The sequence below is a fragment of the Carassius auratus genome, chromosome 5 (assembly GCF_003368295.1).
Source record: "Carassius auratus strain Wakin chromosome 5, ASM336829v1, whole genome shotgun sequence".
Classification (NCBI taxonomy): Eukaryota; Metazoa; Chordata; class Actinopteri; order Cypriniformes; family Cyprinidae; genus Carassius; species Carassius auratus.
This window is the reverse complement of record NC_039247.1, coordinates 21688806-21715217: the sequence shown is the minus strand read 5'-3', so window position 1 is coordinate 21715217 and position 26412 is coordinate 21688806. Positions and strand designations below refer to the sequence as shown.

General features: G+C 37.5%; 2 protein-coding genes, 1 long non-coding RNA gene and 1 other non-coding gene across 5 annotated transcripts; 2 read left to right on the top strand and 2 right to left on the bottom strand.

Moving 5' to 3' along the window:
• Positions 1–1024: 1024 nt before the first annotated feature.
• On the top strand, positions 1025–3058 carry LOC113081087 (uncharacterized). Its single transcript, XR_003282093.1, has 2 exons — positions 1025–1570; positions 1888–3058. It is a non-coding gene; the product is annotated as an uncharacterized LOC113081087 (long non-coding RNA).
• Positions 2672–16196, bottom strand: LOC113081078 (cytosolic arginine sensor for mTORC1 subunit 2-like). The gene is made up of 9 exons (XM_026253128.1): positions 15763–16196; positions 12014–12084; positions 10966–11159; positions 7615–7747; positions 7291–7414; positions 6802–6912; positions 5308–5390; positions 4670–4764; positions 2672–4580 (listed from the first exon to the last, which is right to left on the bottom strand). The coding sequence occupies exons 1-9, from the start codon at positions 15873–15875 to the stop codon at positions 4515–4517; spliced, it is 990 nt and encodes a 329-aa protein (XP_026108913.1). The 5' UTR covers positions 15876–16196; the 3' UTR covers positions 2672–4514.
• Positions 16197–19593: 3397 nt separating this feature from the next.
• LOC113088020 (small nucleolar RNA SNORA18) lies at positions 19594–19727 on the bottom strand. The gene has a single exon (XR_003285766.1). It is a non-coding gene; the product is annotated as a small nucleolar RNA SNORA18 (small nucleolar RNA).
• Positions 19728–21678: 1951 nt separating this feature from the next.
• Positions 21679–26362, top strand: LOC113081061 (L-asparaginase). Of its 2 annotated transcripts, none has more exons than XM_026253110.1 (7): positions 21679–21882; positions 22110–22205; positions 22607–22770; positions 23633–23716; positions 23858–23957; positions 24637–24699; positions 25637–26362. In XM_026253110.1, exons 1-7 carry the CDS (start codon positions 21772–21774, stop codon positions 25718–25720), a joined length of 702 nt encoding a protein of 233 aa, XP_026108895.1. In that variant the 5' UTR covers positions 21679–21771; the 3' UTR covers positions 25721–26362. The 2 variants fall into 2 exon arrangements, with proteins under 2 accessions (XP_026108895.1, XP_026108900.1); XM_026253115.1 differs by lacking the exon at positions 21679–21882 and adding an exon at positions 21939–22012.
• Positions 26363–26412: the final 50 nt, after the last annotated feature.

The following is a 26412-nucleotide window of genomic DNA, read 5'->3' as shown; positions in this document are numbered from 1 at the left end:
TAAGGAACTTTGTATGTAAAAAGGCCAATGCACTGACAATGACAGGCTGTCCAGCTCATTTGTAAAGATTAGCTCTCCACGACTGCTGGCCCTGAGGGGTGTGGGTCGAGTCCGACAGGAACACAGGTGGCTGTCCTGAACGGTAAGATTACAGTCCTATTCAGGCAAAACAATCCAACCACTGTGCTGCTCTCTGAAAAATAGTATGATGAAATACCCTGTTATTTAAGCTAAACAAGAATGTAAAATATTGTCATTGCAACTAGCTGAAATAATATTAGTTTATATTTGATTTTAAGTTATGAAAATGTTTTGCTGTGGTTGTAGTTAACAATAATAATCCTGATGCTAATATGCTAGGCTGGTCTTCCTAAAACTGGGGTTTATAAGTTGAGGAAAAAGCTACTTATTTAAATCATAAATATATGAAAAGAATCATTTGAAAATAAAAAGAATCAAAATCAATTCTGTGTTGTCTGGCATGCCAAGGTAGCAGTTAGTAACCCATAAAAGACTGAAAATGCAAATGTGTTGCATTCAGGTATATATATATATATATATATATATATATATATACTTTACATGATTGAAACAGCATTTTTTTTTTTTTTTTTTTACAAACCTTATATTAAAACCTGATACCATAATTAAACCAGCATAGTACGTAAGTGTGCTTCTGTGCTTTACCAAAACAACAGCAACTATATATATATATATATATAAAGTGGTCACACTTTATTTTAGGGTCCAATTCTCACTATTAACTAACCATTAACTATGATTTTTGCCTCGATTAACTCCTTATTTGTTGCTTATTAATAGTTTATAAGGTAGTTGTTAAGTTTAGGGTATTGGATTATGGACGTCATGCATATGTACTTTATAAGCACGAATAAACAGCCAATATGTTAATAATAGACATGCTAATTAGCAACTAGTTATTAGTGTGAATTGGACCCTATACTAAAGTGTTACCATATATATATATATATATATATATATATATATATATAGATGCTTATGTAATGAATTAAGTACTCAATCTCTGTAGAGGAAGGAGAGGTGTTTGTTTGGGGTTTTGGGATCCTGGGAAAGGGCCAGAAACTTTAAGAGTCTGCAATCCCAGAAAGAGTGCCAGCCACATTTTTTGGGAGGTCAGAGTTCAGCCCTACAGTCAAAGTGTAGTCCATCTGCTGTGGACTCACTTTGCAGCTATCACAGGTAAACTACAACAATGAACATTATTACTTAGCATTTGCATTGACTCGATATATTAACTGTTGTTGTACGGAGTATGATCAAGTGTTTTGAGAGATTTTAAATGTGCTCTTATGAAATATATTAAGTGTTAATGTTCTTTCTCCTGAAAACACCTGCTACAAATGCTTACACAACCATGTTGTTATTAAATCCAGTCTGCTTCCTGGCCAACATCCATGTAAATAGATGGCTGAAGATTGTTTCTACATGAATATTGTTTTCAGATCGAGGTGAGCTGTTTGTTTGGGGTAAGAATGTTAGAGGATGTCTCAGCGTTGGGAAACATGATGACCAGTATTTTCCATGGAGGGTAAGAAGCCAACAACATTGCTTTCTTTCTTTTAACATGAAAAAGTGCGGAATTCAGAGCTTGTCAGTTGGTTTTGCAAACAATGCAGTTAGGTAAAACGCTGTTTGATTATTCATATGCATCACAGCTAATCACATATAATATTTTGAGAAAAGCTCCCATATAAGCTTACAATTCCAGTACGTTGCATTATTTTAGCAGGTGAAAGCACTGAATGATTTATACTTCTATAGTAAATTAACTTCTTAAATTGACAGAGCTATACTAGGTATATGTTAACCTGTTTTCTTTATGCTAATGACTGTCACTTGCTTTAGGTGACAGTACCAGGCCACGTGACGGATGTTGCCTGTGGTGTTGACCACATGGTGGCGCTGGTTAAATCAATCATATGAGAGACTGTTATGGCAGATCTGGCCTATTTTTCTGGCACTTCAGCGAACACCATCAGCATGCCACGTTTTATTAACAAGTCCAAAGGTTCTGGAGAAATAAAGGCCCTCACTAAGGAGTCTTCATGTCACACTGAATCGAGCAAGCCAAGACTGTGTTTAAGGTAATAAGGAAATGGGACACCTCTGCTGTTGACAGTGCTGACCTCAAAAATAGACATGGGTCTGACACCTAAATAACTCAAGACCTCTTATTGAATCTTATGTTGATTAGTTGGACACTTTGGAAGTTTCCTCAATGTTTTGTCACATCGTCATCACTTGAAGTGGACACTGTATGTTCAAAGCCACATTATCTGTGCTGTTTCTAGATCTGCTTTTCTTGTTAAAAGCACACTAAATTGTCAATAGGCTAAAAAAATCAACAAACTGTTTTATTATAAAATAAAATTATAAAACCTTTGCTCAAATTACTAGCTGATGAAAATATTAAATAAAAACGGATTAAATAAAAATAATCAAAAATGCACATTGATATTATATACTATTTCATTATGCTTGAGGTGGCTGCAAAAATGTATAAATATTAAAAAGCAACTGATTTGAAGTTATATTGAAACTCCTGTATCCTTAAGAATCAAGGACATGCTTTATTTGTACCAAACTGTATTGATAGTGATTGACATTGTGAGGAAAAAGAAAGGAATAGTTGAAAATCACCCTCTTTAATGTGCAAATATAAAGGGACAGTTTCTGACCTACACAAAGTGTCAAGAAACAGAAAGAAAAATTCATGTTCAGGTAAAAACAGTAATCAGGTTATGACCTTTTCTGGGGTCTGAGCTGGTTTAATCTAATTCTCCAAATCAATCATTTGTATGGGTGGTTAGAAGTCGTAGCTTCAGCAAATATCGTCCCACAGAAATCATTTGTAAATCACAGATGTTTAGTCATATCTTCAGAAACTTGTGCATATAACAAATCTTCAATTGGCACATGGTCTAGCAGTCACATGGTGTAAACCCCCACTGTATGCTAAAGAAAACACGGTTCAAACAGTGAGAAAAAAAAAAAAAAAAAAAAAAAAAAAAAAAAAGAGTAACAATTAAAATCAATCCTAAAAGCAATGCAAGCTGAAAAAATATATTTTTTTGACGTCTTTAATTGTCAGAGAACACACAGGTCACCCCTTAACACTGATAAATATATGGTTTCTGCAAATTTCTGCTTCCAAGCTAACAGAAGAAAAGCTTGTGGAAAAAGAGACACCCATTCTTATGTAAAGAGCAACAAGTGACCCTTCAAAAAGAGACTCCTTCAAGGGGGAAGATACTCATCCCCTGCATTTCACATCAGAAGAGTAAGGTCTGTAAGATAGACCTTAAATAAAGTGCAGACAAGGGGAGCTTGAAGGCCTAAACTAACGCCAGTGTCTGTGACACCTGACCTCAACTAACATTCAACAAATGATAGGTTTCCCCAAACAGTTCCTCCGTGAATAAAGAGACAGCTTTGCAAAATACTCAAAAGAGCGAGTAGTGGTGAAGACTAAAAGACATTTCATCTGATCGCATGCATGCGACGACTCTAGGGTGGAAATAAAAAAGCGACGTCCTCATTGGAACGAGTTTAAAAACAGAATACAGTAAACTGCACGATTTGTGTACTTGTTTGTGATGTATAACCTGAACAAGTGCAAGTGAACAAAAAGCGTTTCACCTCACCTGAATCCTTGATTCCAATCTCTGCACACGTTCACTGCCAACTCGGCCGGGCAGACAGAAAAAAACATTGATTGTACTCTGAAGGCAAAAACAGCAACAACAACTACTAATTCATTACCCAGCAACTTGGGATTGAAACGTGAATATAGGATTGAGGTTAGGGGAAAGAAACAAAACCTTTAAACAAAATGAGCATGAGATGCTTCTCTCACAGACTGAACTTGTGACTGGACCATTTTGCCAAAAAAAAAAAAAAACACAAAAACAACCCTGAACCATCAAATTGCATCCCGAGAAACATCACGTTTTTAGACAAGGAGCCTGTTTATGCCCTAGTCTTGGCACTGCAAGGGGAAACAAGAAGGGGGCAGGAAAAAACGAAATAAATCTCGAGAAACACTGGAGTACATTCTGTGTCTTCTAGGAGGAGGCCCTGCCACTAATACATAATGGTTGTTTGCAGCGTCTTAAGAACTGGTAGCTAAAGTCCAGGCCCTGTTGCCATGGTAAAATGATGTGTGGAGGAGGAGTGGATAAGAAGAAGAGGGGTGGGGGAGAAAGAAGAGAAGAAAAACACTGGAATCACACCATCGCAGGTTCCCTGTAGAGGTGGGTGGGGATTAGTTTTCTTTTTTGCAAAAAAGTGATGTCGTCACTCAATACTGACTGCTAGATTAGAGCCCCCCCCCCCCCCCACTTATCCATTCCCCCTTCTGATCCTTCTCCCATAACCTCCCCCAGAAGCAGTCCTCAGGAAAGCTCTTGGCACTTTTAAGAGTTTGACATTAGAAATCTAAATGTTTTCAGGGACGTGGGACTCCCATCCAATCACTGTCCTGTGCTCTCATTGGTCCTCAAGGCTCCGATCACGCTCTGGATGTTCTCCTCAGGAACCTGTGTGGACACAAGATGTTGCTGTTTTAGACATCGCCTTTGCCAGCTGAATATTTGGTGACGGGAAAGTGGTGGGTGCTCAAACTCACCAGAGCGTGATCGAACTTGAAGGTACTGATATAATAGGCTGGAATGTCAGCGGTCGCCAGTGGTTCAGATATCTGAGCCACAATGCCACATTCATCTGGTGAAACACAAACGACTTACAAATTCAGTTACCAAATCTTCACGCTTTCAAATGCACATTTGTTGACTGAGGTACGTGTGCATTAAGGTGCGGTCACATTTACCATTGTCTGGTGAATTTGCATGGGTTAAACCCAACCATTTCAATCGAAATCCACACAATAGGGGATTTGGCATGAGGGTGAGACATTCCCCATGTAGATTCACCACACTGACCAACCGACAGCTGCTTGGTCTGAAAGTGACTTATGTGTGACTATGCTCCATACATACACTATACTATTAAACAATAGATCTTTTTTTTTTTTACTCACAAAATTTTGTTGAAACATTGTTAATGTGACCGCACCTTAACCTTTTTACAGTCAAGTAAAACTTGCATGCTAAAATGCAAATGCTAGCATTTGTTAATGTCTTCTGGCTGGTTGTTTACAGGCCCAAGTCAAAAGAACCAACCCCCAAACTCTAGTCTCTAGATATTGTGGTGATTCTCATAGTAACAGCAGGCTGTTTTAGCTCTTGAGTTTTAGCCTGAACTCACCAAACCCTAAGGGTTGTCCTCCGATGCGGACCATTTTCCAAAGCTCTCCTGAAGCGCTGGTGAAGAGGACGTTGTTTGGAAATCTGACAGGAAAAGAGCATCATGTTAACCACATGCAGTGATAACAAAACAATCATACTGATGATACTGTACATGTAATCAGAAATCTTTTCATCTGGGAAGTTCCATTGTAGCCACACACACAAAGACATGATGATTCAACATGCTCACGCTAAAAGACAGTGGAGTTTTGAAAATTCTGATGAAACCACAGCAGACAAAGTTAAAATGAGTTAAAAGACAAAGAAATTCACCTTACAACCCATGCAGTGTATACATTTCCTTAGAGTCAACATGACTAAGTAAATTACGTTTAAAAAAAAAAAACATTTTACTTCTGTTAAAGGGAGTATTTAGCAAAAATTTTAAATGGTCACCTTTTACTCACCCTCATGTCATTCCAAACCCTTAAGACTTTCATTTGTCTTCCAAACGAAGATATTTTTAATGAAACCTGAGAGATTTCGGTCCACAAAACCAAAACTCGGATGATTCTCAACGTTTTAAAAGATGGTAAAAGTAATCCATATGAATTGATCAGTTTGATTCATATCTTCAAAAGAGACACAAACACTTTATGTTTAATAGATTTATTTTAGTCTTTTTTTACATTCATTAAAAAGACTGATCAGTTTGGAATGGCATGAGAAAAAAAGGACAGAATTTGAATTTTTGTGTGAACTATCCCTTTAATGTGATTTCATTATGATCAAGGAAATTTATTTATTTATTGGGAATTATTTGATAAACTGGTGTTTAATATAATTGTTACAGGAGGCTGGAAGAAAATGCACTGAGGATTTATGCACAAGACCAGGGGTACGTTTTGAGAAACAGCCATGTTATGAGTTAGAGACAAAAAAGCAGGAAAATCTGTCCGGGCCCCCAAGCCACGCATTAGCGCATTAAAATATATATTTTAATAATACATGCTGTTTTCCTGTAAAAGTCACCATTTAATAATCATACATTAAAATAATATAATATAATAGTAATAACAAAATTGTCATTATTAAAGCACTTGCCAAAGGTTTGGAAACATTACAATTATTAATGATTTTGAAAAAAAATTCTGCTCACCAAGGCTGCATTTATTTAATTAAAAATTCATTTTATTACAAATTAAAAAAAATAAAAAAAGTTTAAAATGTTACTATATTGTAAAATGTAATTTATTCCTGTGATGCAAAGCTGAATTTTCTGCATTAAGTCTTTAGCATCACATGATCTTTCAGAAATCATTACAATTTAATTTGATGCTTGAAACCACCTTTTTTTTTTACTAATGTACATGATTCACGAGGTTCGTGATTTCAGGCCTAAGTAACCGGAATTCCGATTAATCCGGAAGAATCACATCCCTGGGAAATATATGGCATCAATTGTGTTTTCACGTTGACATTAACAGTGTGTTAGATGCAGGGCTTGTCTTACCTCCGGGTCGTTTGCTCATCCATAACTAGAGAGATGTAGCCCTCGATCAGCGAGAAGGAGAAAAATCGGATGTGTCCAGAATCCTCACTCTGCCCCCCGGTCTCTTTCGCTCTGTAATGAAGCGCAGCAGGGATTCTTGTTATTACACAAGCTTCATTAGAGCTCAACTCAGCTGATGCTTTCACAAGGAATAGTGAAAAACGGGAGTAGAAGTACGATAAGGGCAACTCTGATCTGATCTTTTCCTCTAATTGTTGGCCTGATGCCACTGTCTAAGCAGTAAACAAGTTCAGCCACTATAAGGAAGGGCAAAATTGAACAAATACACCCTGCTCATTTTATCTCCAGTCTTTTCTTCCCTGTTGTCACATAATGCACTCCCCACAGCGACCTGTGTGTATTATCATCATTCTCTAATAGATCTGGCAGATGGCTCTCGGTTACTGCCATATGTGAGCCAGGAGGAGCGGCCCGGCCTGGAGCTCTTACCCGCCCGAGTAGAACATGACGTCCATGAGCAGTGTGGCCACTGAGGGCAGCGTGTCAGGGTCCAGGCTGGTAACGCAGAACATGTTACTGGGGCTGGAGAGAGGGTGAATGACCGGCCGAGGGACTGAGGGGAAAAAACAAAACAAAAAAACAATTAACATCCACCTCTCGTGTCTCTGTCGAAAAACTGTTGGTAACCAAAAAACAACAATACAAAACAACATTATTTTTGGGTCCCTTTAAGTCTCAGCAACATCACTTGGTAATGCAAATGCACAAAACGCCTTGCATCGACACACCCTCAGACTAATGACCGATGATTACCCAGTTTAGGCTTGACAAAACCATTGGTGACCCCTGTACTGTTGGCAGCCACCGTTTCTCCATTGACCACCCTCAGCAGAGTGAATTCTGAAGACAGTGTGTGCATGACCATGGGCAGATCCCTCTCTCGAACCTATGGACAGAATCGCACATGAGAAGTTAGTTTTCATTTAGTAAGACACTTATAAGAGAGCTACCAACAAGACGATTTAGTGAGCTCAGTTGTTCATCCAGGGAACAAACAAACTGTTTGGGGGCAGAGCTAAACTTGTTAGATAATATACACTCATGATGTACTGTGGTATCAGGATGTGCTAGATCTACAGTAGGACGCTGAACAGAGTACAGCCACAAACGTATTTTTCAGCATTTTCGGCAGAGATGTTTATATGAAAACAGTATGAACGTTCAATACAGCTCATCTACAGAAACACAAACATGCACAAGTGGAAGCCCTTAATTATTTAGACTCCGCTTCTGCCATTTCCTTCAGTCACCAAAACCAGCTGACTCAAACCCATCACAAATGTACGTTCATTTGCATTTCAGACAGCACTACCAAACCCAGAATACATCACAAGGAAAACAATACATTAAGCAACCAATTAAGCTGAAACTCAGTTTTTCAGTGAGGGCCTGATGGGTGCAGTAAATGAGCGCCACACAACTCTTCAAGGGTAACCATCCAGTTATTCATATACAGAATCTACAGTTTCCTTGGACTATTTTACAAGCTCCAGAGAATTGAAACTCTTTGAAGGTTTACATCTAACCATTACGGTCTCATGTGAAAACGAAATATAGTTTAACAAGAGCAAACATTTCACACAGATACAACAAGGACTGGGCAATACATCACAATTTATATTGTATAATATGCATCGTCATTATAAATAATGTATTATATACAATTAAAATAGATGGCAACACAAATGTACATCAACGACAATATTCTCTTTCACTTTTTTTGTGATCCGAGTGAAGGAGACATCTGTGTGCTCTAGTCCTGATGGGCCGGATACAGACGGGTATTTCTGAACTGCTCTTAAAGTTGTAAGTGACCAGGCCAAGAGCGAAAGACAGAGTGAGGGTGAGAAGGAAATGGCCTCTCCAGTGGCCCAGCACCAGAGGCAGGTCATCTCCTCTCTTTCTATAAAGCTCTGTGATTATTCCTCTGGCTGGGAGCAGATGGTGTGGAACGTGAACTTTCCGGTAAATTCCAGCAAGCGGCTGCTGATCCACAGGCGTTATCCTCTTTACATAACTACCCCCAGATTACCATCACTCCCACATTTCTTGTTATTTTCATAAACAGGCTCTGGTGAACATACCACCACTGATTGGGAATGTGTTCACAAACAAAGTGGAAATGTGCCGAGATGACAGCAGCTGGCTGTGGTCATGGTACATGGGTTGGTTAACGGAAAGGAGAAGTGATGACTTGCTCAGGATTTACGGTGTGTATTGTTTAAAAGTTTGACCGTCTAACAGCAAAAACCAGACATAATGCCATGTCCTTATATAAAAGGACAGTTTCAACAAGTGCAATGAAATGGAGAAGCTTTGATTCTGTATTTTAACCATTAATATTACACTTATTCAAAATATATAAATCACAGGGTTAGTTTTCATATAATCTTTCACAATAGACTGGTTTATGTTTGTCAAGTATTGCAGTTCTTTTTCTCATGATATAACATGTTTTTGATCCTTTTTTTTTTTGTTCTTCATGTGGGGGTTTACATAATTTCCTACAGTTCAAGTAATGAGGATTGTCTAAGTGAGTGTAAACTCCAGAATAAGTCAGAGATGATTCTATGCAATACTGTAGTACACAAAAGTGAAGTGAATCACACAAGAGGCAACGAAACTCTCTATCTAGGTCAGGGGTGTTCGATTAAAGGAGTAGTTCACTTCAAGGATGAAAATTCTCTCATCATTTACCCACCCTCCACTTGTTCCAAACCTGTATGAGTTTCTTTCTTCTGCTGAACACAAAAGAAGATATTTTGAAAAATAGTATCCGAACAGTTGATAGGCACCATTGACTTCCATCAGTATTTTTTTCCTTCTGTGGAAGTCATTGGTGTCCATCAACTGTTTGGAGGGTGATGAGTAAATGATGACATCATTTTTATTTTGGAAATGAACTAATCCTTTAAATTTACAAGAGGTCCAATCTCTGTATTTTACATCCTTGTCCAGACAATACTTAATTGGAATAGTTATACATTTCCATGTAGTCAAGCAGTAGTCATTTATAAAAGAAGAAAAAAAAAATGGTTTCAAAGGATTAAGATATTGAGCCAAAGCTGTGGCATCCGAGATTATGTCTCCAAAAAACATTACAATATTTGATCAGTTGAGCCGAATTGGATAGAAATATTAAAAAGGTAAGCTCAGCTTTTTATTCAGACTATTAACATATTGTTTTTACAGTCAGATGCTCTTGGTGGACAAATGTCCTGTAGAGTTTAGCTTCAGCCAGATCTAACGCACCTGCCTGGATCTTTCTAGTGACCCTAAAAACCTTAATTAGCTGGTTCAGGTTTGTTTAATTAGGGCTGGAGCTAAACTCTGCAGGACACTGGCCCTCCAGGAACAGGTTTGGATCAATGCCAGATTTATGATGAAATGCTCTTAACATGCTAAACTAATCATTCTAAATCTAGATGATAAAACTTTGTTTGAAGGTGCCATTCATTTGACACAAACTTGTTTTAGTTAAATGGACTGAGTTAAATGCTTTATATTGTTGCATTCTTATTTCTGCAGTGTTTTTACAGTGTCAAGTTCTTGTGCAGCTCGTGTCTGAACTGCTGTTGTTAAAATAGCCATGTGATCAGATTTGATTTTATTAATCAGTAATGCAATTGCATTTAGCTTTACATTTTTAGCTAAGGGGGGGGGGGGCAATTTACAGGAAACACGAGGGGCTTAAAAGCATCAACTCTGGAGCTAGTTATTAAATATTGTGACCGTACGTGCTTGTGGTATGAACAGCTCTGTTGTTTGATTGCACAGCTCACTTAAACTGTAGAAATGTTGAAACCATTGTCTCACGGACTGGGAGAAACCCAGCTAATTGATGACCCCTGAACTAGGTGTCACTAAAATCTAGAATTAAAACTTAAATTCGTTTTGTGGTAAATATAAATGATGCTTTTATACGAATTACCTATATGATGGTGTCATGTGCTTCTTTGTGTGTGTCAATTGTTTTATTGAAGAAAAATAACGGGATTAAAAAACTTAATTCTGGTGGAAATGCAAACAGTATGTAATTTTGGAAATATTAAAATTAGGCTATTGTTTCTTGCTCTCTATAGCCTAAACATCTGTGACACTCACCAATATAAAATCAGTCTGGTATGTAGACAGCATGAACACAGAGATATTATGGTCTGCCAGTGGGGCGATGACTGATTTTGCGATTTTCGTTACACCGATTGGCTGAGAGCTGGCAGCGTTCCCGCCCCCGGACACCACATTAAGAGCCAACCACGTCGCATCGGCCACGCTGAGATACTCAGACTCCGGCAGCTCTAAACAGACAACGGAAAAGAAAAAAAAGTGAGATGGAGGTGACTTTGTACATACTGACCACTCTTTACTTGACCTAAAGTTACTTTGATGACTGGAATCTTTATAGACGCTTTGAAATCATGACACAGCTTTCTTTTTTTGTTGATGTAATTGCTACTGAAACAGGAAGTTGGGGTAGTGCATTTCAAAGAGCTTTTGTAAAACAACCAATAGGCTTCAGTGGGAGGGACTTTCTGAAAGTACAGAAATCTGTGTAGAGCAACAGGAGTTACCAATATTTTTGTTCTGTTTTCTTGGAAGAGTAAGACAGACCACTGGATTTTGTTGAGAAAAACGTTAAAATGGTCTCAAAGTTAAGAAATGCTAACAAAAACTAGTTTGATTACTTTTCAAATCGATAGCATGTGAAATACGAGGGAAGATTGGGATGAACAAAACATTTTTCGACCATTTACATGTGTCATTTTATCGTTCTCCAGATTAAATATGGCTGAGAAAGCTGCCAACAAACCCACAAACTTCCAGGGATTTTAAAATACCTGGAAGCATTTCGGCACACAGAGCTTCTGGTATCCATAGCTACAAACGGGTTTCACCTTGGTAACCAGTGTGTAATGACATGGATTCACTCAATCAACCACAAAACCAAAGCCATTGACAGCTTCGCCTCTAGTAACCCAAAATGGAAATGTGGAGAGTGGGGGGTGCTGATGGAGCAATATGTGGTCAAACATTGGCAGTGAGTCAAGATAGAAGGAATTATAGAGAATAGGTGATACTTTACATGACTTAATCTTGCCTCGCTGCACTAAACCCAGTGCACTCTTAGTAAAAAAGTAACCACGAGACCTACCTTTAAAGCCATCTTCATCCACGATAATGGTGTAATCCTCTGGAGTTTCGGTCAAACTAAAGAACTTACATCTGGAGACAAGCAAAGTAAAAAAGAGATGGAAATTATAAGCCAAGAAGTAGCAGAGTAATGATTAAATTGAATATCAAAATTTCTGAGAAGCTTCTATGAACATGCACATCTATTGCTCTGGCTTAGGGATTTCAAGAATTCAAATTTGATACATTATTGAATGGACGTGAATGACAGGGATATTACTTTTGAGTAAAAAAAAGGGGCAACATTCATATCTAAAGACCAGAACGTCATTGAGACTTTAGCTAGTAAATTAATGATGTAACCATGAAGTAAAAATATCCTTTTCCATCCACACACCTTGAATTGATGCGAGTGTAAATGTCTTTATCGTTCTCAAAAATGATTGGTTTCTAAAATGTCAAGTGGTGTAACCATGAACACAAAAAGAATCATTCACTATGTATTACAAATTAGACAAATTAGAACAAATTAGAGGTTTTTACAACGCCTTTACCCCCATCTAAAGTAATTTTAATTTCAATATATTTTTTTTTAATAATATCAGGAGGACAGCTGTATCACCCTGATGTCATAATCATATCAAATTAAGAGCTTTTATCAAATGCTCTAAATGAATCATTCATTGTTTAATAATGAATAAAGTTGTTCGAATAAATGCTGATTTTATCAGCCTTTCACACACAGTGTAATTTCTTTCCCCAATGATGACAAAACAGGAAAAATATATCCGTGCAGAAAGTAGCTAGTGCGAACATAAGCTGACATACATAGCTGCACAAAAGCCAGGCAGCCGCCGCTGGCTCATAACGCTGCTCATGCACCCAGAACAGCTCCAGACACCAGGTAAGAGCAGTCCCTATTTATGGGCCTGTCCACCCACATAGTGTATCATTTTGCCTCTGGGGAGAAAGCAGGAGACTTGTTGACTGTGGAAAGTAGCATCTTATCTGATACGGCCTAAGTGGTGCTGGGGGGGGCTGGGGAAATTTTTTATTTTTGCAAGCCATCAGACACTTCTGGTGCTGTGACACTGGATCGTTTAGATGACACAGCACAGCAGTACAGAAAGGTATCTAAAGTGTAGATGTCTTTGTAAGGTATTAATGAAGTACTTCTTGAATTGTTTTATAATATAAAGCACTATAAGAAACTGAGTGAATTATTTTTCCATATAAAAATCCACCTTTCTGCAGCACTAGGAATTCATTCAGCTTCACTGAGTCACCGAATGAAAAGAGAGAGAGAGATACAGTGATGGACCTACACTAATTTGAGTCCTGAGAAGAGAAATAAAAGCAAAGCAATAATCAGAGGAAAGGCAAGTCTTATGCCCTTAATTTGGAGCAACAAAACCTCTTCACTGTACATTTTCAACAGGCGATGACTCACTCCCTCAGAGCCTCTGCTCAGAAATGTGCTCCTAAAAACAGTTCCTGACATCTCGGAGGACACACACTCACATTGAATCTTATTTTCAAATGCACAACCAAATAATTATTGATTCCAGCAGTTCATCTAAAAATATATTTACCACTTTTTATTTCCCAACTCCTTTTTTTAGGTGAGAAACCCTGAAATCACAAGATGGCTGGTCCTGTTTATCCAGTAATATTGCTGGAAATAAAGCCTTCTTACCTGAAGACTACAAACAACACAACTATAACCTCATACAGTGAAAGCCAATGGAGCAGAATAACAATTTATTATTATTTGTATAAACATCACTACACGGACATTTGGTGAACACCAAAATGAAAATGAAAAATCAACCTCAATCATTATATAATCAATCAATATATGTATAGCTTTTTGTTTTGTTTTCAATGGTGACACTGCATTTGGTTAACTGTGTTGTTTCATTGTATCTTCCTGTGTGAAAAAACTGCTTCCTCTATCTTGCTGGACAAACAGTGAGCCAGCACAACAATGTTTCTAACTGTAAGCAGCTATTTCCAGAGCTCCCCTCGTGTTGTGTGCATTCGGCATCACTCTGAGACACTTCACAGACAGCTACTAAATAAGTAGATTCAAGCTGTGCCTCTGTGACAGAAAAACAAGGGTTTCCTCCTATCCCCTGGCCTAGCATGAGAGTCAGAACCAATTTAAAGATTCAAAATCAGAAAAGACGCCATATCAAAAATGCCATTTCTACACTAAATTGCATTCAGATGCAAAAAAAGCTCTTAAAGTGGATTTCATGGCCTGCTGGGCAAGACATACAGCACTGAATACAATAGAAAGCCCTGAAGGGATATGTCACAGTAAACAGAACCTGGATGTTCAACACAGCCCAGCTGCAAAGCGCTTTACAGTGATAAATCTTCAATTCGCAAATTAACAACCCTGCTTCTGAAGGCAGACCCTGAATATTTTTTGCTGAGACGTTGCTTTTGCGATTTTCAGTATTTTTCCTTTCGATACGAGGTGATGTCACCATTGCTGTTCCAGGCTCTGAGTCATGACAAAACATCTTTGATCTCCAAAGAGAAGTTTCCTATTCAAACATGTCTAACTGTCGACTGCTGTTTACGTCAAAGCCAATATCTAGCACGCATACTTTTTGTATTTGTTGTTGTTTAGCTTAATTTCAGTCTCTAGAATCCAATTATACCTTTTCAAAACATGACAGCCATTAAGAAGCATAAACCCAATAAAGCATTGTAAATGGTCCTGGCGTTCAAAAAATGAGATTTTTTGAACTTTAGAGCAAGTAAACATGCAAAATAAAAGGGGCCTGAGGGGAATCAGGCCCTAGATTTAAACCACTGAATTTATTTTAATCAAGACACTTAAGCAGACATGAAAACAACCTCCTCTGCCTTACTAACCACTTTAACTCTACCTAGAGGCCTCTGTGTGTGTGTCCACAGTCGAACAAGACTAAATGACCGAACAGGATGTTTCTCCCTGAGGTTCAGCCTCTGACTGGAGATGTGCTCACACACTCTCCTTACACGAACACAGCAAGGGGGCATTTGGGACTCTTCTATGAATAGCTGGTATTTCACAAAGACCCTCATCTGAGGGTGCATCAGTATGAGACAGAAAACAACTGCAGAACGTTAGCAGTGGCAATGAATGTGCATTACCAAACACAAAAGGTGGTAAAAGAAAACAAATTTCTGTGCAGCCTATGCAGCAAACGCATGCAAATCTTGTCCAGGTCACAACTTTCCCCTCCTCTTCCAGCTGTTTACAGGTTTCCACCAGCAGTTCAAACAGATCTCTGTCGAATTGATCAAAACAGGTCAGTTTTTGATTAAAGCACCGGGAAAATAAGCTTCACATCAAGTCATCAGGATGCCCCTTCATCTCTATCAAAGCCGTGATGCTGAATAAGTAAGTGATCGTGCATTGAGCATCACAGGCAGCGGGATTTAAAGCAACATCCCCCTCCGTGTATTTACACCGCCGCACGAGAAGAAAAACAACCCCGAGCACGTTCACACACCCCTCCACCGTCGAATAACTTCAGCAACAGAACAGACAAGCATTACCGCTAAACAAAACACCCATGACCGCTTGCTTGAAGATGCTCTTACATGGAGCAGATAAGAATTTGGATGAAAAACGTTAAAGTGCTGAAACTGCATCTGCGCCTCATAAGAGGTGCGTAGCTGTGAGCTAATGTAATTCCGCGTTAGACAGTAGATACAGGACAGTCAATACAGATTTAACACAACGCAAACTTGATTCGTGAAGCTACTTACCTTGTTTTAGAGGGCAGGAAAGCTAATTTGATTAATCCGTGAGTGCAAATCTGGATGCCCTCTTTCGCTATACTTGCTACTTTTAAACTGTGCTCTAAAATGTGCAGCTCCATCTTTTGCGTCTTCTCATTTGTGGTGCATCTAAAAAAGTATAACTGCCTATTCCGTTGTGATAAAACGAGAAAGAACAAATAAATAAATAAATAAACTATAGCTTATGGGCAAGGCTTTAAAACCTTCGAACAGAGCGGAAAGGAGGGGAGAGAAAAGGAAAAGTTGTCTGTCGAGGAAAAGAGAGAAAGAGAGTAAAGCAGGGTGAAATAAAAGAAAGCACAACGAGGTAAACGGGAAGGGAGAAAAGAAGAGGACTGTCGGCCCCCGTGTTTCCACTCCGACAAGGATTGGAATGGGCCAGCAGCTGCTGAAAACAGTGAAACAAACAACCTGTCAGTCAAAAAAGGGGGCGGGGCGAGTGATACAGGAAGTGCGTGTTGGGAAATGTAGTTCGGTGACAAAAAGTTAATCGAGACGCATTTTTTTTTAAATTTAGTCATTTATTTTCTTTCTTAAATATATAAAAATATTATTCGAGTGCTATGAACTCGACATTTCTTTCAGATATGCCTCCATTAAATTAAAAACAAAAAAACAAACCACTGAACTTTTACTATATTTTTTGGGCAGGGCCACCTCTTACATTTACAGGGCCCAGGACAAAATTGTTATTAATGGGTATCCTCTCCCTCAAGACCAATGAATGATTGTAGATGATTTATACACCCTTCATCAGATGGCCTTGAACATTCATTTGATGTAAATTTTTATTTTACCCACCATGTAGAAAATTTATTTTTGTTTTTATATTTTACTCGTTTTAGCATTAAAAACCTGCCTAAAGACTGTCCAGTTTGCTAGATTAAGGGTGACCCAGTTTAGCCAAATTCTGGATTATAAAGAATGTGACCTTTTCTTGAATCTAAACAAAATCATTGTTAATCATGATTTACATTGCTAATCATTGACTGTGTAAAAGTGTGATGGGGGACCTTTAATCAATATTAATCTGTTCTGTCCTCATATAAACCAAAAAAGACAGTAGCCCCCCCCCCAAAAAAAAGATTAAAGATTAGAAGTGGAATGAGACCACTATGTAGCAAATTTAAGTAATTTTCTCCCAGTTAGAATTTTAAAAACGATCAGTAATTTATAACTAAAATATGAATATACAAACACAGCAAATAGTAATTAATAAAAAATCTGTTCAGTACATGTAATGCATAATTACATCAGGACACCCCTAAATTTACCAAGTCCTAGCCCATAGTGCATTATCTAATGCAAAGTGGCAGAAGTTTAATAATTCACAAGTGCTGTCTGTTGGTAAGCAGGGCTGGTGCTGTGGAGCGTCATAAAACAACAGGCATTCTTTGTGTGCAGCTGTGATAAGATCCCTGGGACACTCTGATCTCTCACAGGGACAGGCATTGTTCAGTTCAAAGGACAGCACTGCTCTTTAAACACCATTCCTTTCAGCGTTAACACTCAAAACACAGAGTGGTAAGCTTTGGACTTCTTTTCCTTCAATATCAGGCATGCGCGTTTACCAGGTAAATGTTTTTAAATATGGAATGGTCTTTCTAGGACTAACAAACTTTCTTGTAAAAGTTTATCAAAAAAGCCAAATTAATATTTTGGGTAATGAATCTTTATATTCACAATCAGGAAAACAGTTCAGACAGCAGTGCATATTTCTCTTCTGTAATGCACTATATATATATATATATATATATATACACACACACGAATAAAGGCTAAAGGACATCAGATTACAACTATATACCTTGGTCATTTAAGGCAGTCAAAGGCAAAAAGCCTGACTATTTTCATACTGAAATACTCCTTGAATACTAAAGTGACTTAAAGCTTGTGTAAGTGGAAAACAATTAATATAAAATACTCAAGTACATTCTGTTGCTTGATCTAACAATTTATTTTCTAACAAGAGACAGTTAACAAATTCCCACCTGACAAATACGCTTTAGGACACTCTCCAAAGAGTAAACAGAACATTCACGCATTCACAAAAAAGGCTTAGTTACACACTCAAAGGCAGCTTGTCAAAGCAGAAGTGGAGCACTGAACACTGTGTTCTGCAGAGAGAGAATCCTTTAATCTGAACCCCATGACCCACATGAAGCCCTGAGAACCAATCTCCTACTGGCATGACACTTCAAATGGCTATGGGACTTCAAATCTTAAGGTTATCCTCTCCAAGGTGCGCTCAATGAGAAAACTGTAGCAGGTAAGTTAAATGGTTAAAATTACACAGAAACCGTATGCATTCATATTGGGAGATATCAGGAACTTTACATTTGCCCTTCTCCCTTTTTGAAAAACAAATCCAGAAATCTTTCACACTTAATTTATTGAAAACAAAACCACCACAAAAAAAAAAAAAAAAAACTTCAAAGCAGAAGGTTTACAGATTCGTTGTGCAGTATGATCTAGACAGAAGCAATTACATTCATATCAAAAGTTCAAATACAATAAGCCAATGATATGGCTTTAACTGAATCGGGTGTTGCATCAAAGACAGCAAGCAGTTCATTTAGCAAAAAATAAATAAATCTGCCAAAAATCTCACAGGGCACTGATGTGGGATGACAGCGTTAAGGATCGGCAGTGAAAAGAAGTGTCTGACCCCTTTGCAAGTGATCCAATGATGTGGAACAGCTCTCACCTTCCAAGAAAAGTCTGGCTGGGAAACCTTTCATGCCAACTCCAAACCTGTTACAGCATAAATGGTTAAAGACGTACAACCTTGCATTGAGTTGTATATTGAGGGAATTTAAGAAAAAAATGTTCCTAATAAATCCCATCAGAAATACAACTGAAGCGACTCATTAGGATGGGTTTTAATTTTCGGTCATGTCCACAGCAAGTCAGGAACCATGTATCCTAATAGCCTTGGTATATGACCAAATTTATCATGTAGGTGCAACTGTTCAAGAACAAATACCTTTTCATTTTACAGTACTGGAAGAACGATAGCCTGCCAGCATTCATGCTTCAATCTACCCATATGGGACCTGTGTGGACAAGACAAACACATCAGGATTATCAAGACACATGGAGCTATTGAACAGTTCACAAGGCTTTGAAAACGAGTGGGTCGCAGAGTGCCATTATCCTGGGGATGACATGTTAGAATTGAAAGCACACCAGCTCTGCACTAGAGAGGCAATTCAGGAAAGTTCACATTAAAAACAACTTTGCTTCCAGCATGAGCTGTGTGATTAATTGAAGTAAAACCAAATCACAATATGGCTTTTCAATGATCAAATACTGTGGTTTAAAATCTTGCACAGCACTGCATTCTTGTACAAGAACTGGTTTCTTCAGTGTCTTGGAGTAGCTTGGTTCGAAGCAAGTTCTGCTCCACACAAACTCCTCTGCATCCGGGAATGCAATGTGTAGCGACCAAGCGCTTATAAACTGGCTGCATTACACAAAAAAATAAAGGCCTTGTCTCGACCACCACCAGGACCCAACAACAAACATATAAGGTCCAATAAGAATGGGTGTCAAGGTTCTCTAGCACTGGCAAATGAACATTCCAGTCAGAAACATAAAACTGGATGCAGATACCAACAGTGCTGACTAATGATTTCTAATAAACTACTTTAACCTTACAAACCTCCAGTCACCAAAAACGGGGTGTTGCGCCTTCTAGTGGACATCCTTCAGATCACACCTACAGAGCAGAAATTTAAAGTGAGATTTTGTTCTTCTCTATGCCTTACAAATTAAGGTACATCCTTTAAGCTCATTGAATGTACTGCAGCGTTTTCCCACAAAGCTAATGATATTAGCAACATGGGTAAAGCGATACTACAGAATTAATCTCCGAGGCATTTCCAACGACTAAGCTCTACTGAGAGGGGCAAGTCGGGATAGACCTCAGTTAAACCAAATTTAATACATTTTAAAATACCACAGATAAAACGAAACCAGATACTATTTAAAAAGAAAAAGATAGCTAAAATTCAGTGACACTTACCCATCAGGACAAGCTTCTTCAGATGCAAAACATTAATTTTATGCTTTCATTGCCAGGATTATTCACCCACATTTTGTCCTGAAGCCTGAAAGCATAGGGAAACCTAAGAATAGCATAGCAGGTCTACATTTTAATAATTACAGGGAGTTTGAGTGTTCAGAAAGGCACATCCTCTTTCATGGTTTATAAGAGCAGTTGAACATTTATGCCAATCATCATTACAAAACTCTGGCAATTCATCACTATCCCAACAAATGCTTACCCAGTTGGCCACTCCCATCACAAGAGGATCTTTTATGCAATCCCAAACCTGAAAGCACACACACATATCTAATTTGAAATGACATTTAGTCAATAAAAAGCAGCAACCTATTATGTGGCACAAATGTCTCTTCTCATAAGTAGCACTGTTATTTGGAGGCCACAACAGTGAGTTGCAAGAGAAGGGAATTGTAATTTTTGCACTGCACTAGTTCCTAAGCCCAATATGACTAGACTGTGACTAGTACTGTGCACTTACTTTCCAAAACACTTCCAAAAAAAGAAAGATAAAAAAAACCACTTACCATGCAGGTTACTATACACTACAACCATGGAAAGGCCTAAGAATTCCCTGTTGGGAGAAATAAAAGAACATTAGCCTTCATATCTTCCCAAAACACAGCAGCAGAGACACGTTTGGGGATATTCCAGGCCTCATTGTCATCACTGCAACGGTTCTACAGTGATGAAAGCAAACCTGGGGTTTTTCTAGCCAAGCAGATTGAGGAATTTGCCCTATATGAGAAATTCCGCTTGTTATGATCTGCTTGGCAACTACGAGATCTGATCTCTTGTTCATCATAAACACTTGTTCATCATAAGAACCAAATCACCCACAATGGGCCAGTAAAATGCAACATAATTGGTGTATTTAATAAATATCTAGTTTTATCTATGCACACGAGTCCGCGGGACTATTCACCACGTGGTGTGGTCCACTGTTCGTCAGAACGGAAAAGAGAGTCTTTGCGACAAACCTATTAAACGTATAAATTAAACTTAAGAAACATAATATGGGTAATTGAAAAGCTAAAATAGCAGATAGGAATAAAAAAAAAATCGAAGTACCTAGTTTTAAGCCACATATCTTCACACGATTACTCGCAAACAGGGTTGGAGGCTTGAAGCTAAAGAAGACAGTGGAACAGGAGCGTCACAATTTATAGCGCAGTATCTGACTTTACGACATTTTACGACTCTGCGCTCTCCTCTGTGGTTGTGGCTAGAAGGGATACAGGACAAACCGGAAGCTAACTGTACATTTTTATTTATACTTATTAGATTGTGTTTTATCAACGTCTACACCTACACCAACCCTAAACGTACCCCTTACAATAATGCAAAACTAGTAATTATTGTTGTACAGTGTGAAAAAATAAATAAATGAACACTCTGCGTTTCTGTGGTTAAAATCGACAAATATTTATAAGTACTAAACTCACTGATCTATAATAAAGACATCATTATATAGATCAGTGATTAAACTGTCACAAAGCTTGAAGTATTTGAGAAAAAAAATATAGCTAAAAGAGTCATTAAGGGATTTAATTTATAAAATGATTAATGTTCAACAGAAAATGAATCTGTTGTCCATTTTATACTCAAAGAAAACATATAATATATAATTTAGATGTGTAATTTATTATATATAATTCATAATTATTAAGTTATTGTAGAATTTACTATAAATGTTAAATGTTAACTTTTTAATGAAATTAAAAATAAAAATTGTACATTCACAAGAACATACACAGACACACATAATACTAATAAATGTTGGGAAAATCATATTGATTTCATCTCTCTATAAATGCGAGACACGTGACCGTTCGCGCCAGTATATTCACTCAAATTCGCGCGACCCTTAAACGAACGATAATCTGTGATTTGCGTGTTATTTTTTCATTATGGGAGTTTGTATGTCAAGAAAAGAGATCCCTGATGAAATCTACAGATACTGGTCTGCTGTAGCGTCTTCTCTTCGCCTCGGCTGGCTTGGGACGAGTAACGTGAGGACGGTTAGTGTTACCAGCGTTACTAACACATTAACGTTAATCTGTTTATTATTGAACAAAAGACCTGGCTATGATGAATGTAATAAATTGGTAGTAATTCACAGTTAGTATCTCTACGGCGTGGTGATATTAAGTAAGGAGTTTGTAAAATTAAATCAATATTACGTTACTTCCTCGAGTAACGTTAACTGGCCACCGTTTTCAAATCGCTTTCTTTTCTCTAATGTTAGGAGATGAAAGCGTGCCAGCTTGCTCTTTTCCCAAATCTGTTGAACTCCTCAGCCGTAGAGGAAGATATTCTTGGCCTGGAGGAACATCTACGAGAGGTAACGTTAACGCTACTGAATCTGTGTCTGTGCAAATATTAAACATATGTATATTTCCTGTCAGGTCTGTACTAGTCTAATGTTCAGCAGAGTAATTTACCCTTCAAACTCACTTTTGAGAAGTTAGCTCTAAATGTCAATTTATTGCCAGGTCCATTTTAACCAGATTAGATTTCCCCAAATGAAGCTGGAATAATCTGCAAATCTCTTTCAGAGTGTTACTGTAACATGTAACTACATGCTACACATAGATGAATTTTTTTTTTTTTTTAATACATTATTTGTATAAGCAGTATAGAGAGCGACTTCAAAGAGCCTTAAGTAGTTAGTTAGTCAAGGTCTGATCTGCATAATGCAAATGACAGCCTGAAATATAATTTAAAAGACATTCCTTATGATAGGGTGCTGATGTCTCGGGTGGTGATGAGCGTGGTCGGACACCTCTACATGTGGCAGCAGGAGAAGGCCATTTAAACGCTGTTCGCTTCTTGCTGCAGCAGGGAGCGGATGTGAATGCCACGGACTGTGAGGAAGAAACTCCACTTCGAGATGCCATACGCTGCAAGTACTTGTCACGTTTGTGTGCTTTTCTGGGTATAAATTGCATATGAAGGTTAGACATTAATTTCTACATTGATTTGAATCATTTGCACCCTGAAATTGAAATCCAGGGGCATTTAGTTTTTTACCTTTGTGTGGGTATTATTTTTATAATTACCTTATTAATTGTATCCGTGTTGTGTTTTGTACTTCAAATCAATTATTTCAATATCTCAGAATACTATGCTAAAACCAAAGTTGTCTTTATACTGCAAAGGTGGAACAGAAACTGCATTATGATCATTATGTTGATTAATAGAATACATAAAAACACATTTTTGTGTTTGGGGAAACAGTCCCAGAATCATATTCTGGCTACACAGCTGAGAACCGTTTATGAATGTTTATTGCTTTTTTTGCATTAGAAAATCAAGACTTAATATTGGTTACTGTAGTAGCTTAAAACAGATCAGTTTTTTTTAAGCTGAGAGTAAATCACTTGAAAAAAACTCCCATTAGCTGTCTACAATTTCTTACATTGAATATGCACTCATAGTCAGTGAGCTCCACACTTTAAGAAAATACACAAAACAAAACACATTTTCAGCGGTGACTAATCTAAACACCTCTGACTGTCCATTTAATTCATCAAGTTCAACAGAAATATGTGTAAATGTTTAAAATGCTCAATGCCAAAAACACGTAAAATCTGATGAAACATGAGCAGAGCTAGATCAAATACCACAGTCAGCAGATTCCATGTTTCACTTTAATTCCCACAGATGTAATAGATTTACGTTTAATTGTGCTGGGGCATTTATTGCCCCCTGTTAATTTCTGACCCTGTTGCATGCCTACGTTTACTGATTGATCTCTTAAATCACTAGGAGTTTGGAGGTGGTGGAGCTGTTAATTTCTGCAGGGGCACGTTTGGAAAAATCCTCAGAGGAACTTGGGGTTGAGATGTGCTGGTAAGTTGGATTATGTTTTTATACAAAAGTTAATTTCACAAAAGAGGGCACTTGATAAAAGGTGTCAATCTGATGAACATGTTATTGCTTGACCTTAATAGCAATAATTGTAGTCTTCTTAATATGGGTTGTGCTCTTCAGTCTTGCATTCCTTGGAGACACAGAACAGATGGAGGCGTGGAAGAAGGCTGGTGTCAGTTTTAATGTTTCTGATGCTCACGGTCGAACTCCCTTACATGTGGTGAGGTTTTCTCAGACATGTTAAATGAGCACTTCACTTTTTAAAAACATAGGCTAATTCTCCCTTAGAGTTAACAGTAGCGTTAAACTGAATTTTTTCCCCCCCCTTTGTTAAGAAGCTAATTTTGATACTACTAAAATATATATATTTTGGCTGGCTGTTCACAGAGCTCTGTGTCCAAGCACATTAATAGAAAGGTGAAGGGAAGGAAAAGGTGTGGTAGATTAAAGTGTACATGCAATAGAGATAACAACACCCTGGAGAGGACTGCAGCTGGAGTCAGTGCTTCAAGAACCACTACACACAGACATATGCAAGACATGGGTTTCAGCTGTCACATTCCTTGTGTCAAGCCACTCTTGAACAACAGACAGTGTCAGAAGCGTCTCGCTTCAAAAAGGACTGAACTGCTGCTGAGCGGTCCAAAGTTATGTTTTCTGATGAAAGTTATGAAACTTAGTACACGATATACCTACAGAAGAATCAAGTTTTAAGTTAAAAGTGCCACCACCACCAGACCCGGAGATTGGGTAAAAAAACGGTAAAACTCAACTGTTAAATTCTAGGGGAGTTTTAAAATGAGCCTATTTTCAAAAAAAGTGTAATGTTCATTTTAAGTAAATGTTGCTCTTATGATAAACATCTAAGCTTGACTCATCTTCCTTGTTTGCTTTAAAAGGCGGTGTGTACCAATCAGCCTGAAATGGTGATGTTCTGTGTCCGCAATGGATCGGATCTTGAGGTATGGAGTTTAAAAATTAGTGATTTATCTGTCAAGAGTTTGGACACATTTTTTTTTAAGTAAGTTAGAATAATATAAAGTCATCGAAACTACAAAAAAAAAATAAAAAAAAATAAAAATGATCTTATATTTGGCAAACTTTAAAGTCGCCACATTGTTGCTTTATAGCACTGCTAAGACTTATAAGATGCATTCAAGGAAGGTTTTCTAGTAGTCTTGAGGCAGTTCCCCTATGCTAGGCACTGTTGACTGCTTTTCAATCATTTTTCTTTTCAGCTCGTCCAATTCAACAAATGTAAATTAAATTATAACTCCATTTTGTTGTGAAAGTCATACTGTAGCATGCACAATTTAAATGTGACCCTGTACCATAAAACCAGTCATAAGAGTACATTTTTCAAAATTGAGATTTGTACATCATATGAAAGCTGAATAAAAAAGCTTTCCATTTATATATTGTTTGTTAGGATCGGACGATATTTGGTTGAGATACATCTATTTGAAAATTAGGAATCTGAGGGTGCAAAAATATCTAAATATTGGGAAAATCGCCTTTAAAGTTGTCTAAATGAAGTTCTTAGCAATGCATATTACTAGTAAAAGATTAAGTTTGAACCTATTTATGGTAGAAAACTTACAAAATATCTTCATGGAACAGGATCTTTACTTAATATCGTAATGATTTTTGACATAATACAATGATTTTTTGTTTATTGCTACAAATATACCCCAGCGACTTATCACTGGGTTTGTGCTCCAAGGTCACACATTGTCTACAAACAGATTACAAGTATTTAAGCAATGCTCTTCAATCACATGGTTTTTAAGATCATGAGAAAAAGATGTGTCCTTACTTTTGGTACTGTAGTGATATAAGAGCATCACTTTACTTTTCCTGTGTTAAAAACAACATGTTCAATCCCCTCTGAAATGATAGCAAAGGGACAGGTTCAACAACAGGCCTGTAGATGATGCTCAGAGACTAGGCTTACAACACATGGTGGAGCTGTTGAGTTATTAGGCCTTCCGTCTCAACCAGGCCCAGAACACTGAGGAACAGCAGGTGTCTGCACTTGTAAAAGAGTTCACAGTTTAATGTAATTTGTCATTGGATTTTCAGATCATAAAACACTTTTTTTACATTTCTTTTGCAGTTTTTAAAAGCATTATATCAGAAAGATAGAAGTTGTTTTTGTAAACTGTTATTTTAGATGTTTTGGCACAACTAAAATAGGTTAATGAAACAATAAAACATTTAGAGAATTTTGTGTTTTTAAAATGTAAAGTTCCAAGTTTGCTACGAGAAGAAAAGAGGCTAACTCATTTTCAGGTGTTTTTCTACTTTATTTGTTATGGGTTTCCAGTTCTGAACATGTAAATAACAAATATCATTCGCCATAGTAAAAAACACTCTAGCTATAATACTTGAACAGTTTTGAAAGTGGACAAAAACAGATTCAGAAACAACAGATCCTGGTGTCTGACAGCAATTGATAATGACACACCCTTAATGCTTTCTGTAGTTTATGATATTTCTACTGTGTTTTTACTTCATGGTGACTTTTAACAACATAAATGTGATGAGCACAAAAATGAACATAGATGACCAAACACAATGTGTTAAAAATCTTATAATATGGTTTAAATAAACAAAGGCAATTGGTTTCTTTTTTAGTCGGAATGTTTAACACTACCAGATGCCAGAATCTGAAG